We start from the raw sequence: 14,674 nt of genomic DNA, 5'->3' as shown, positions 1-14,674 counted from the left end.
AGACTTTGCGGTTAGCCTTCAAAATAAGTTTGTCATTGTCGGTGATGCAAATGAATACAAATAGTAGAATAGTGCCATAATTGAATAGATCATGCTAAATGAGGTTGGAATGTTATATAAAATCAAGAAAATACTATTTGTTAATTTGACAAAAAATCTCTTTAAAATCATTCTGAATGTATTATACTTTAGAATTTCATTGGGAGTATACATATTTCACTGTACAGCCTTACTTATGGTTTGTGGATCAGTGACACCCAGAGAACATTAGCTTCGTAGCTCTTATCGCGGGACTCAAACAACTGTGAATTGAGACACATTTATTGTCAACCTATGTGTATTGAAAACTATTCCTGAGGAAAAACAATACTGCGTGGATGTTTGAGTCCGATAACTCTGAGGAGTATTGAGTAGACTGATACCCCATTTCATTGCTCCCCAATCATTAGGTAAAGCTATACAGTGCAATATGAATGTCAATACACCCAATAGGCTGACTGGGGAGGTGATGTCACAGTCCCGCGATAAGAGCAACACCGCTAATATTTGCGTAAACTCTTAACAGTTGTGTTCTGTGGGTGTCACCGAGTAGACTTTTACCCAATTTCACATTTCAACCTTGTTTAACATTACCTAGTCTAAATATGGCATGATTCCACCAATTGTAACCTTCTGCATTACTTTCAAATAGGTACTTTTATTTTGAAGGCGAACTGCAAATTCCACTATTGTGCCTAATCCTTATTGTGGCTAGCTTCACAACACATAACCCGGTCCGTTCGAGCCTCACGAGCCAGATGAAGCTAGCTGGCTGCTTATAACGTTAGCTTTGGGCTGGCTAGTGTTAAGGGTTGCGTCAATTTAATCTGGTAACAGGATAAGTATGACACTGAGTCACCGAATTGTATACTATGTATTTTTTATTAGCTAAGCAATAAGTGGTAAATGCAATTTTCGTATATACGGGCTCTCTGTCACACCTCGCAGGGCAAACAGAGAACTGACTTGTTCCTGACAAAGATATTGTAATATACTCTTGACAGAAGTAGTTCCTGCTTCCGAGCCGGCCTGTCAGAGTAGAGACTGGGCGTGGTTTAAACTCACCCAGCCTATCATTGATTGTTGGCGCACAAGCTGGTCCCAGCCTCCTAGGCGGTCAGTCGTTGTAGTTGTGTAGAATATCTAGGCGCTCACACACTCAATACAGTTATCTCACACCTGGCTCCTGTTATCTAACAAAAGACCGTTTGTTCTCGCAACACTACGTTCTGAATGTGCCCCCACAACTCATTGCACAGTTCCTGTCTTCATGTTATTCTGTATTTTTCCATCACGAGAAAGGCCCATGGCCCTGAAACTGTTAACAATGTCTCAAGTCAGCTATGTTGCATAACACATATACCCACACAAGCCAACAGCAGATAATATTCCATCACATATGATATGGTAAGGGCTATAGTGTATAACACAGAACCTCACACTAGCTATTTATTTTCATGAACTGAAGCTCAATTGGTGAACAACAAGTGGCTACCTAGCTAATACTTATTCACAAGAATTCAGAAATCATTGCTAAGGATAGTAAAAATCACTGCAGTTTCTACTGGTCATTGTTTTCAGGCTGGTTGTATTGGTGCTACCTTGGTACCAAGCTAAATCTAGCTAGCTACCCCAGAAGTTGCGGTCGAACAAACAATACTTTATTACCATTGCGGTATTGTAAACACATTGTTCGTGGTTGCTTGTTTGCAGACGTTTTTGTACAGGTTTGACAGTGCTACTGATCGTAGTGGTGGCGCTTGGCTTGCATGTGTAAATTCACAACATTCTACAATAAAACTGCTATTTGACGTGTCAAATTAAAAGCGTATTTAACTTGTCAAATATATTTTTTGACACGCAAAGACCCAAATGGCCTTCCATAGTATGTCATGAAGCTATTACTGTGTAACTTGGTAGGGCAACATTTGAAAAATAGCGCACTTGGTAACGTTAATGTGTACCGGTGCTCGACCAGTCACGAAAGCCAACATCACCCACGACAGAACGGTTGATTATCTTGGTGTTAATGGATTTCGCCTTTGAGTTGTTGCTGAAATTATCTTATTCTTTCAAATGACTGCTCGACTTGTTGACTACTCGACTTGTTGACTACTCGACTTGATGACTACTCGACTTGATGACTGCTCGACTTGATGACTGCTCGACTTGATGACTGCTCGACTTGATGACTGCTCGACTTGATGACTGCTCGACTTGATGACTGCTCGACTTGATGACTGCTCGACTTGATGACTGCTCGACTTGATGACTGCTCGACTTGATGACTGCTCGACTTGATGACTGCTCGACTTGATGACTGCTCGACTTGATGACTGCTCGACTTGATGACTGCTCGACTTGATGACTGCTCGACTTGATGACTGCTCGACTTGATGACTGCTCGACTTGATGACTGCTCGACTTGATGACTGCTCGACTTGATGACTGCTCGACTTGATGACTGCTCGACTTGATGACTGCTCGACTTGATGACTGCTCGACTTGATGACTGCTCGACTTGATGACTGCTCGACTTGATGACTACTCGACTTGATGACTACTCGACTTGTTGACTACTCGACTTGTTGACTACTCGACTTGTTGACTACTCGACTTGATGACTACTCGACTTGATGACTACTCGACTTGATGACTACTCGACTTGATGACTACTCGACTTGATGACTACTCGACTTGATGACTACTCGACTTGATGACTACTCGACTTGATGACTACTCGACTTGATGACTACTCGACTTGATGACTACTCGACTTGATGACTTGACTTGATGACTACTCGACTTGATGACTACTCGACTTGATGACTACTCGACTTGATGACTACTCGACTTGATGACTACTCGACTTGATGACTACTCGACTTGATGACTACTCGACTTGATGACTACTCGACTTGATGACTACTCGACTTGATGACTACTCGACTTGATGACTACTCGACTTGTTGACTACTCGACTTGTTGATAGGTTAGGAATGCTGTGTTGCAGTGTAGAGCAAAATTTTACATGACGTCGTTTAGATACACCTTAGCTAAATACATTAACCCAGTTTTTCACAATTCCTGACATTTAATCCTAGTCAAAATTCCCTGTCTTAGGTCAGTTAGGATCACCGCTTTATTTTAATAATGTGAAATGTCAGAATAATAGTAGAGTGATTTATTTCAGCTTTTATTTCTTTCATCACATTCCCAGTGGGTCAGAAGTTTACAAACACTCAATTAGTATTTGCTAGCATTGCCTTTAAATTGTTTATATTGGGGCAAATTTTTCAGGTAGCCTTACACAAGCTTCCCACAATAAGTTGGGTGAATGTTAGTTACACCAGATCTGTCTGGAGGAATGGGCTGAGTCAGTTTTGTAGGCCTCCTTGCAAATAACTTCATTAAAAATCCTACAATGTGATTTTCTGGATTTTCTTTTCTAATTTTGTCTGTCGTAGTTGAAGTGTACCTATGATGAAAATTACAGGCCTCATCTTTTTAAGTGGGAGAACTTGCACAATTGGTGGCTGACTAAATACTTTTTTGCCCCACTATGTGTACATCAGCTTTGACATCGGTTTTGCACATCGGCGTTAAACTAGACATCGGGCCGATACCGTTTTTGGCATTTTTAGCTAATATCATCCGATTCTGATATGTTCACCGATATACATCCCTTGTACTAGGTAGTAAAGATTCTAGATGTTTTAGGGGCAATACCTTCTTGTCAATGAGAATGTCTTTGTACTGTAGGGAGTAAATATTCCTCAACACATTTAGAGGGTATAGAATTTGATCATTTGTATCCATTCCAGATATGATTTTTCAGTCAATGTCTGTTGTATCCCTTCCACTGTCCTGTTCTTGTTTTGTTTTAATAATCAATAAAAATGTCAATCATTTGTTTTATTTTTGCTTATTCCAGACACGACGCGGAACAGGCGTGATGTAGAGGTGAGTGGGAGAGACTACCACTTTGTCTCCCGCCAGGCCTTTGACGTGGACGCCACTGCAGGGAAGTTCATTGAGTCTGGAGAGTTTGAGAAGAACCTGTACGGAACCAGCACTGACTCTGTCCGCCAACTCATCAACATGGGCAAGATCTGCCTGCTCTGTCTGCACACACAGGTGAGGGGGAGAGTGATTTGGTGGGAAGGAAATAATATAGAGAGTTGAGAGAGAGAGGAGGCCAGACAGAGAGGGAAAAGAAGAGGTATTATAAGAGAACATAAATTGTCTATGTTGCTGCCGTGTCTGACTGGGAGTTCTCTCCATCCTCTCTCCAGTCGTTGAAGACTCTGCGTAGCTCGGATCTGAAGCCTTACATTATCTTCATCGCTCCTCCCTCCCAAGAACGGTTGCGAGCCCTCCTGACCAAAGAGAGCAAGAACCCAAAGGTACGGAATCCTTCGAACACCACATCTGTTTTCTCCATCGTTTTGACCCCGAAGGGTCCTGTCTGTAAGATTAGTTTGGCCCATCCACTTGACATCTAGCTATTAATCATTATTCGAATGTCTTTTCTAAAGCCCTTTTTACATCAGCAGTTGTCAGTGCTTTGCAGATACCCAGCATAAAACCCCAAAGAGCAAGCAATGTAGAGGCAGAAGCACAGTGGCTAGGAAAAACATCAAGCTAACCTGGGGAAAATGCTGTGTTCCTTCTCTTATCCCTAACCCCTTCTCTACATCAGCCAGAGGAGCTGCGTGACATCATCGAGAAGGCCCGTGAGATGGAACAGAACTTTGGCCACCTGTTTGATGCAGCCATTGTGAACACAGACCAGGACAAGGCCTATCAGGAGCTGCTGAGGCTGATCAACAAACTGGACACAGAGCCACAATGGGTCCCCTCCTCCTGGCTACGCTAAGGGCCGGGGCAGTATAACACACCCACAATGCTAACCTGACTAGAGCCCTGTAAAATCTGCAATGCACAGAACGGAATCACAGAATCAATATATTGAAACGTAATTCAACAATATGCTAACATTTATTGAACTTTGTAGGCGATCAACTAAATGTATTAATTTTCCCAAGTTTATCATAAGACATGAACAGAATGCATCAGTGATTCTTATTTCATGCAAGTTTCTGAATAAGCAAAGATAATTCCTCGTCTGTATGCGTAATGCGTGCGTTTATCACTTTGTGTAGCCGTTAGCAATGATGCTAATGAAAAGTCTTCTGGTAGATGGAAAGGCTTTCACAAAAACCTTCATTTAAATGTTAACTACAAAGTAGCCTATGCTGACCTGGCAGAATGATATTATTTGCATCAATCCAGTGGGTATTTGTTTTGCAAACTCTGTCATTGCATGCGAGCTACAAAAACACTGCTAAACAACAGCCTCTTGCTAGCACTGGAATTAAAGGGTAACTACACCCGAAAATGAACATTTAAAAAAAATGTTCCTAGACATCAAAAGTGGTCTCCAGATGTGGTTTGAGCATTGTTGTGGACTTAGAACATCCAATTTAGTTGTTTTCTATTTAAAAAAGTGTGATTTTGAGAGTGAAAACCTGAAAAAACAAGGGGAAATGGAAATCTGGAAAAACTAAAAGAAGAAAACGGTATTGGGGGAAAACTAAACGGAATCCTACAGATTTTTTTTATTAAATGGTAAAAAAATGTATAGGGCCCTACCTAACACACACACACCGCTAAAGATTTGCCTTGACTCAATTCTCCAACCACAGTCTCTGTGTGAGACTGGAGGTAGATCCTCAATCACCACAAGCTGAAGATGAATGAAACAGTTACAGCTCTTATCACTATTATGCTGAACTGAACTCTTCTATTCACTTCTGAGACTGCCTGGGGAAATTAATTTGAGGTATTATTGCTCTGATAATTTGTCCTTTTTTTGTTTCTGTATTTCTCTTCACTAAATTAACTATTCACATTCCAGGTAGGAAGTATGTGAAGACGTGGCACTTGTGGCAGAAATATAATTAATGCTTCTATCCTGCTTTTGATAATTATTTATAATTGTAAATATATTGTATTTTAAATAAGTTTTCAAAGATGAGAAGAAGAACCCATAGCTTCTATGTATGACATATTATTATCCAGTCCGTGAATGTCTCTCCTACATTACACAGAGGTTGTTGTACCCATGCTCTGTCCGTGTGTGAGGTCAGGTGTGTCTGTGTTCTCTAATGTCGAACTGACATCACTCAGCCATAGTCGTGAGTGTTGGCAGTAAGGTGCCTCTGATCTCTAACATAGCAGATGGGAATGGGATTAGGCTACTACAAGTATCATCGTGGATGGGATTTGTTCACCTAATGAAACTATCTGTGAGGTGATCACACCCAGGTGTCGGATTACATTATCTCAGCATCTGGGCTCTCTTTCCACTGCAGCAGCCCTGGTTTCAAGTACAATTTGAATCATTTCAAATACTTTAGCTGTGCTTGATTGAACAATAGAATAGTCCCACAAGTGCAAACCCTACCCCCATCTGGCACTCCAGGTACATGAAAGCAAAACCTGAAAGTATTTGAATTATTTCAAATGCTATTTGAACCCAAGTCAGCACTACCCTACAGCACAGCACAATGCTGGAGGTTTATCTAACTGGTGTTTTGACATAACAATAATTAGATCTGAGAGGTGCTTAAGAGTCACTGCCTCATTCTAATCTACTTGCCTTATACCCTTTTCAAACTATCGTGCCAATCAACACTACCGTGCTAGCTCTGATATTTTATTTTCACATTGTCATCCAGCATGGTCTTAATCTATGGTGGGTCATAACCAGGCCAGTTCTGCTCATTTTGGATCGGCTCCATACTAGAGGATAATAAACTAGCCCTAACACCACCTCTCACTTCTACCCAAGCGCTATAGAGTGTATTTATTAAGTTTTGCAACAGAAACCATTTACCGTTTTAAGAACCAAATGGTACTAAATGGGGAGGGACCTGCCTGAATTTGTCCAATAGACATTTTGTCGTTCCAAAGCGTTTTCCGTTTGTAATAAATGGTTTCTGTTGCTAAATGCTCTGCAACAGATTAAACCTTTTACAACAGAATCGGCGTAAATAATATACCCCTGGTCATAACTAAATACAAAAAACTGTCCTGTCCAGAATCCCAGGATTTAAAGCAACATTTATGATAATGAAGAAAGATTATTAGAGGTGTTTAAAAGTTTTGACACTAAACCCTCCTGGGGTAGTTTTAGTTTTATCTCAGTATTCATCATGCATAGTTCCTGTGCTACTCTGTAGGAGTGGAACCATAGTGAATGTAACCAGTACTATTATATTCACAGAAAACTCTAAAGAGTATCTGAGCACCGCTGTCTGTGGGATTATATTAAAAGCATTTTCTAATTCACTGAGATTCATTATGAACAATCCATCTATGCTGTATTTTTAATCTGATGGTTTTCACCACAGGCGATATTTTAAATGTGTGACATACATCTGTGTTTTGTTTTCAGAGGTGTTACTGAAATGGGTCTGTGAAATGAACTTGAACGAACCGATAAGCCTAAATGCGGGGAAAAATAGCCTACAATTACATAAAAACTGTGTGTGTGTGTGTGTGTGTGTGTGTGTGTGTGTGTGTGTGTGTGTGTGTGTGTGTGTGTGTGTGTGTGTGTGTGTGTGTGTGTGTGTGTGTGTGTGTGTGTGTGTGTGGAGGCAGGACTCACTGAAATGTAAGTATTATCTCTAGTAGACACAATGGGGAAACTGTCTTCACAAAGATCTGTTTCACATATTATAACACCATTTTAATTTGGGTTATTATTGATGATATTGTGGTGTCTAGATATTTGACATCGATATATATGTAATGTTAAAAATAGATGTATTATGTACAGAGTAATGCACTTGTAGAATCATCACTCTGCCACCCTTCCATCCCTTCATATTGCTTCTGGAACCAGAACTGAGGTTCTGCTGGTACTGTCTCCATAACCCCTTCAATTCAAGCCTGATCCCAGATCTGTTTGTGTTCTACCCAACTCCTCTGACTATTTCTGTCATGTATGCCATATTCAGAGGAGTTTGTAACAATTGGCTTTATTCATTGTCTCAGAGTTGGAGAACAGATCTAGGACCTTGTCATCCCTGTCCATATAATATGATTCATTATAATCTCTTCAGTCTGTGCAGAACACACCTTGTGTAGATGTTGAGCTGTTTATTGGAAGTAGAGTTGTTGAATGTAAGGTTACTATATTATTAAAAAAACGTTTTTATTCCTGTAGATCTGTTTTTGTAGGAATTATTCATGTGAATTAAAGACCAGATTGATAGAAGTAGTGTTTGATTCTTTCATTTCTTCAGCACTGTTCTCTATTGCTCCTCTAATGTTCTGCAAGGAAGGAAAGAGGGAAGCAGATGACACATCAGACCAAAGATTTGAATACCCTACTCCTTGAAGTTTACCCTTTAGTGTGTGTACTTTACTGTATTTATACTTGGGATATCACTTTGCAACAGTAAAAGTTCACAAATCACTGGAGGACGTCTAACATGTTGTATTTAACCTTTATTTAACTAGGCATGTCAATTAAGAACACATTCTTATTCACAATGACTGCCTACCCCGGCCAACGCTGGGCCAATTGTGCGCCGCCCGCCCTATGGGACTCCCGAGCACAGCCCGTTGTGATACAGCCTAGGTGTCTAGTGACGCCTCTAGCACTGAGATGCAGTGGCTTAGACTGATGCGCCACTCGGGAGCCCCTTTCTGAATCATATTCATGCCATTTTTATTGTGTAATACTGTATGTAAGTGGTCAACTCAATGTGAAAGCGTAATCGATCTACCAGTATGTCCAGTATTTATTAACTTGCTTCAAAACACTCAGAGCGACACCTTGTGGGGAAAAAGAAAACTAATTTAAGTGGAAACGCTATCAGAAAAAAATGTTTTGAAGGTTTCCAGTTCCGCTTCCGGGTCAGATCGCATGTTCACGCATGCTGATGAAATAGTTGAATTCGATCTTTGAAATTGTTACTTTTTGAAATTACTACAATTTTAATGTAACAACTTAAGGATATAGTTAAATATCAAGATTTGGATATATCTGTAGCTATAAGGTGAGTACTTAACGTCTGAGTGTTATGTTCTGAATGAATGAATAACTGTTGATGAACGCATGAGACTCAGCAAAGCGGCGTTAGCTAGCTAGCATATTCATCTGGCTATCCTATCCAGCTGATCCTCTTCTATACATTATCAGTAGCTAGCTGATGGGGCTAACTAACAAATAATAACAAAAAAATGTAGCTGAACTACAAGCTAACTAACGTTAGCTAAATAAAAATTGTAGCTGAACTAGAAGCTAGCTAACTAACGTTACCTTGCTTGCTACTGTAGCTAGCAACCTTTACTATAAGGTTGCTAGCTACAGTAGCAAGCAAGTTGTCCTAATACAAGTTAACATATGCTCATCCTTTAGTTAGCTAGCTTCTAGGCCAGCTACAGGTTCTATGATAATTTGCTGTATAACGTTAATGGTCTGCCTCTTTCAAGCATTACCGCCTGTGACAAAGGTCCAGACCTCAGAGATGGCATAATGACATAGGGTAGTGGCTACAGGCAGAATGAGAATACAATAACTAGCTACTATCCTCTGCAATATACTTTATGGTATCCCCTCGTCCACACAGAGTGAAGAATGCCGTCATTCAGCTGTAGATTCTACCAGCACAGGTTTCCAGAGGTGGAAGATGTGGTGATGGTCAACGTGCGCTCCATCGCAGAGATGGGCGCCTACGTTAGCCTGTTAGAGTACAACAACATCGAAGGCATGATCCTGCTGAGCGAGTTGTCTCGCAGACGTATCCGCTCCATCAACAAACTCATCAGGATTGGACGCAACGAGTGTGTGGTCGTCATCCGAGTGGACAAGGAGAAAGGTGAGAGGAAGAGTCCTGTCTATGTGGATGTGATGGCTTGTTTTGTAGCCTGGTCCCAAGGATTGATGGTTAATTTCCCTACTCTCTCTCTAGGTTATATTGATCTGTCCAAGAGAAGAGTTTCACCCGAGGAGGCAATCAAGTGTGAAGACAAATTCACCAAATCCAAAACGGTATGTTGTCTAAGTCCTCACATCTCCATGTTCATAGTGTAATACCTCTACCAGCTAGTACAATGTCATCTTTTGCCTTTGGCTGAAAATGCAGAAGGGCTGGTTATGTTAAATTATAGTACTTTTAAATGTGTTGTCAAATTATATATATATACTCAAATATTTTTGCCGGTAAACCTAGACCTGTGTGTCTTTTGTCATGAGCGACTTTGGGTCTTTGAAAAACGCAATATAAATATGTAAAATTATTGATATTACCATGACAGGTGTACAGCATATTGAGGCATGTGGCTGAGGTTCTGGAGTACACTAAGGAGGAGCAGCTGGAGAGCCTGTTCACGCGTACCGCCTGGGTGTTTGATGAGAAGTACAAGAGGCCTGGATACGGAGCCTATGATGTCTTCAAACAGGCTGTGGCGTGAGTACTGACATCCTGGTCAGGGTTGGTGGAGGGGATTCTCTTGTTGAGGTCCACAAAATTATTTCCTAGTTCCAATGTGTTGAAAACAGCAAAGTTCTGTAACTAGAAATGGAAGAAAATGGTTCTAGAGCAGATCCACACCAATAGACATATTATTTGGCTATTGCACTGGACGTCCCAGGGTTGAATGTGTTAATATGTCTGTTTTGGCCCACAGGGACCCGGCCATTTTAGATTGTCTGGACCTGACAGAGGAGGAGAAGGCTGTGCTCATTGACAACATCAACAGAAGACTCACACCACAGGCTGTCAAAATCAGAGCAGGTATGCACATGCTGTACAGTACACCTAAAGCTTACCTGTCTACTTGTACATCATTTACATAGCAGTAGCTTGATGAGTTTTGATATAGTGTGATAGAATAATATTTTATTCTAACATATGACTAACACGTCTCTCCCCCAGACATTGAGGTGGCCTGCTATGGCTACGAAGGCATTGATGCTGTCAAAGAAGCATTGAGGGCAGGTCTAGGCTGCTCCACAGAGGCCATGCCCATCAAGGTCAATAACAACAACACACCCCTCAACAGTCTGTTTTTCTGAACCCAGATTAGACATAGTACAGTCCTAGACTAAAAAAGCATTCATTAAAAGTGGGCTTAATCTGTGTCTGGGAAAACATCTGTGTATCACAACAACATAGTCCAACACATGATGTATCCCTTATAAACCTGTGTCTTCTGCTCTCTGACAGATTAATCTGATAGCGCCGCCGCGCTATGTCATGACTACCACCACGCTGGAGCGCACGGAGGGTCTCTCTGTCCTCAACCAGGCCATGGCTGCCATCAAAGAGAAGATCGAGGAGAAGAGAGGAGTCTTCAACATCAAGATGGACGTCAGTGCAATAAGATGCAACTTTATTGTCCAATTTGCAGATGAAATATTTTTTGCTGTCTTTTGATGCTACAGGAAGAGAGGGGAAATGGTTGGGGTGAGGTGGTGGAGGTTTCATGGAAACTTTCTTGAAACCCCTGCCATACAGCTGTGGCCAAATATACTGTCACTCTTGTGGTTTTCATAAATAATAATCTATTTCTAAAATAATTTGAAATTGAAAAAAAATTGGTTGTCGCCACATCTTATTGGCTTTTCAACATTGCAGAACCAATTTAATTGTAAACTTAATTTTACAATTTGAAATTGAGAAAATAAAAAAAAATGGCATGGGCAAAATTATTGACAACCCCGGAGATAGTACTTTTTTTCAATTTCAACTTGTTTGAAAATAAATAGCGAATTATTTAAGAAAACTACAAGAGTGCCGAGATATTTGGCCACAACTGTATGTAATAAATACATTGGAAATCTTACTTACCAGAGATACCACATTAAAACAGCGTTAAAAATGGCAAGAAGGTTCAGGACATAGTGCATTTAATGTCAATTTCTTTGTCTTCCTGTGTGTTGTTTTCCCCTCCAGGCAAAGGTTGTGACAGACACCGATGAGACAGAGCTGGCACGCCAGCTGGAGCGACTGGAGAGAGAGAACGCTGAGGTGGACGGAGATGATGAGGATGGAGAGATGGAGGCCAAGGCAGAGGACTAATCTAGAAGAAAAACAGACGGATTGGATACAACGACAAGACCAATTATACACAGTCCAGGGCCAGTATTAGTAAAGCATCTCTGAGTAGGAGTGCTGATCTAGGATCAGGTCCTCCATGTCAATGTTATTCATAATGATCTTAAAAGGCTAAACTGATCCAAGATCACCAATCCTACTTTGAGATGTTTCATGAATACAGGCCCCAACAAACTTTAATTTCAAATCAAATCGTGCATTCTAGAACGTCTCTCCAACTGAACACGAGCCTCTGTTGGTCAGTACCAGGGACCCTCAGGAAGACTGAACCAGAGAGACGGCTACAGGTGCTAACTATCATACTGCCAAACACAGAGCTGGGAAATGCCCCTGTCATTCTCCCAATGGACAAAATAAACATATTATCACTGAACCCTAGCTGTTTGAATTGCGTCCCAAAGGTGAACAGTGTGGTCGGTTGGGTTAGGTTTAGCCTGCTTGTTCAATCTGTTTGTGCTGTAGCCAACTCCTCTGTGTGGAAGTGAGGATACAATAGAGAATAGGACCAGGTTTAGTGGGGTGGTCATCTCGTGTAGACTGACTATGTAAACATAAACATCTGACCAAATGACTCCAGATTTTTGCTCTGGGTTAACTGAGATTAGTGGGGTGGTGACTTGGTCCCATACTTAATGATCTGTAGCCAACTCTTTGTTACACATACAGGATGAGACCACGGTAGAGTGAGTAGAGGTTCACTTGAAGATAGATTCTTGGAATATCATTTGTTATTAGATATGCATATCAAGCAAATAAGGACATTTTTTTTACGATTGAGGCGTTTTGAAAGTGGCCTTGTCTTTCTCCCCAACTCCATATAAGGACAATGGTTTTCTGGTCTTTTTCCACCTCGCTCTTTTTCAAGTGAAGTGTTGGAAAGAAAAGGAGAAGTATACTGCTCATCCTGAACTTGCATGGATCTTAATAAGGATGCATTTGTAAGGCTATTTTAAGAGTTTACTCTGGGTTCATTTCTATGTTTACAGGGCTACATTCTTCACATAACATTAAACAAATTATTTTTGTTGAATATTTTCAAATTAATTTGTGTTGTCTGGTTAGAAGTGATTGAAAGTGACACCCACCTAAATGTGAGATGCATTTGTAGTTTGTCTGCACTACAAATCCCATTTCTTGTTAGCAATTGGTGGTAGTTGCCGTGTTCACGTCGTGTCGGGAACTTGCTTACTCGTAGAAAAATGATACTCGAGTTTCCCACATGGAAAGTATCAGAATCAACCAATAGGAAGCTCTATGCAAATAACCTAAGTTTATCTCAAAGGCCCCAAATTTCTGACAATGCCGCATTCACGTCATGTCTGTCCATGTGAGGATACAGCAATAAGCAGACTGTCTGCCTTCCTGCCTTTGGGACAACAACTCCCATTGTTTGTGCATAGACAAGACCATCTCGTCATTATAGTATCTCTGGTTAGGCTAAGCTAGCCACGCATCTGTAGCAAAACTGCTATTGAAGGTTTTAAATGTTTAATTGACAAACAAGCCAAATGAATTAACAGTAGCGACAACATTGCTAGCTAGTAAGCACCCTCTTGGAGGTGGTAAACTATGGAGCTTCGTGGACCTTCAATCAATTGTATATTTCTCTCCCCTTCATATACGCCTAGATCTTCGTGGATGAGCCTCTGGTGGCCCAACCCAATACCTCATCAACATGTCGGGCATCCCGGGAGCAGTGGGGGAACCTATAGGAGGATGAGCTCATTGTGATGAGTGGAATATAATAAATTGAAAGGTATCAAACCTTTGGAAACCACTTTTCAAATGCTTAAAGTACTTTGCTTCCTCTTTCAAAATATTGTTTGGTGAATCATGGGGTGACTGACATTTTGGTAGCATTTCAAGATTTAAAAAAATAATTTGGTGTATTTCTACCAATATTCCATCCAGGTAACTTTATTTTTATAATATTTTACACTTGATCTTTCTTGAATATGTTATTTTGTTTCCTCTCACTTATTCTGTGCCTCTATGGTACAGTTTTTATTGCTAACTATCTGTACTGTTAGTCTCTCTATTTCCTTTGTTAATATGAACTCTTGACCTAAATTGCTTTTGTTTTATAGATGAGTACTGATTGCACGGCCTCTAAATGCACATTTAAGTGTCCCATACAATTAGGGGATCTGTTGTACCTATTTGATGTCAGAAAAGTCCATTATAATTTTTCCTGTCCTGGTTAAAAACAAGTTGTCATCCAATATCCTCACCCATGTGAAAATTCTGTAAGAGTAATGTATATGCCAATTATTTGAGGGTCCGACTGCATTCTGTCCTCTATCAACACTTTTTAACTTTTGGTGCCATCGAGAATGACATAAGAAAGTAGCGACTAGCTTGAGTGAGCCTCCACCATGTATATCTCACCAGGTCAGGGTATTTAAGGATCCATATTTCCACTAGTTCCAACATATCCACGATAATCAGGATTTCCTTAAGTGCATGAGGGTGATAGGTTGTAGTGTGATTTCCTTAAG

The 14,674-nt window shown here is 40.6% G+C and overlaps 2 protein-coding genes across 2 annotated transcripts in view; both read left to right on the top strand.

The window, feature by feature from the left end:
- Positions 1–8,274, top strand: part of pals1a (protein associated with LIN7 1, MAGUK p55 family member a) — a 51,812-nt gene extending 43,538 nt beyond the window's left edge. The window contains exons 10-12 of the mRNA XM_046367715.1: positions 3,974–4,176; positions 4,335–4,445; positions 4,742–8,274. Coding sequence (XP_046223671.1) covers positions 3,974–4,176; positions 4,335–4,445; positions 4,742–4,918 — 491 coding nt within the window. The 3' untranslated portion in view covers positions 4,919–8,274. The remainder of the gene's footprint in view (positions 1–3,973; positions 4,177–4,334; positions 4,446–4,741) is intronic.
- Positions 8,275–8,956: 682 nt separating this feature from the next.
- On the top strand, positions 8,957–13,206 carry eif2s1a (eukaryotic translation initiation factor 2, subunit 1 alpha a). Its single transcript, XM_046367305.1, has 8 exons — positions 8,957–9,113; positions 9,687–9,935; positions 10,029–10,108; positions 10,375–10,526; positions 10,747–10,853; positions 10,995–11,092; positions 11,286–11,429; positions 12,015–13,206. The coding sequence occupies exons 2-8, from the start codon at positions 9,695–9,697 to the stop codon at positions 12,138–12,140; spliced, it is 948 nt and encodes a 315-aa protein (XP_046223261.1). The 5' UTR covers positions 8,957–9,113; positions 9,687–9,694; the 3' UTR covers positions 12,141–13,206.
- Positions 13,207–14,674: the final 1,468 nt, after the last annotated feature.

Source organism: Oncorhynchus gorbuscha, linkage group LG10, assembly GCF_021184085.1.
Source record: "Oncorhynchus gorbuscha isolate QuinsamMale2020 ecotype Even-year linkage group LG10, OgorEven_v1.0, whole genome shotgun sequence".
Lineage (NCBI taxonomy): Eukaryota > Metazoa > Chordata > Actinopteri > Salmoniformes > Salmonidae > Oncorhynchus > Oncorhynchus gorbuscha.
Note: the sequence above shows the minus strand (reverse complement) of the source record. Positions and strands in the feature narration are given on the sequence as shown.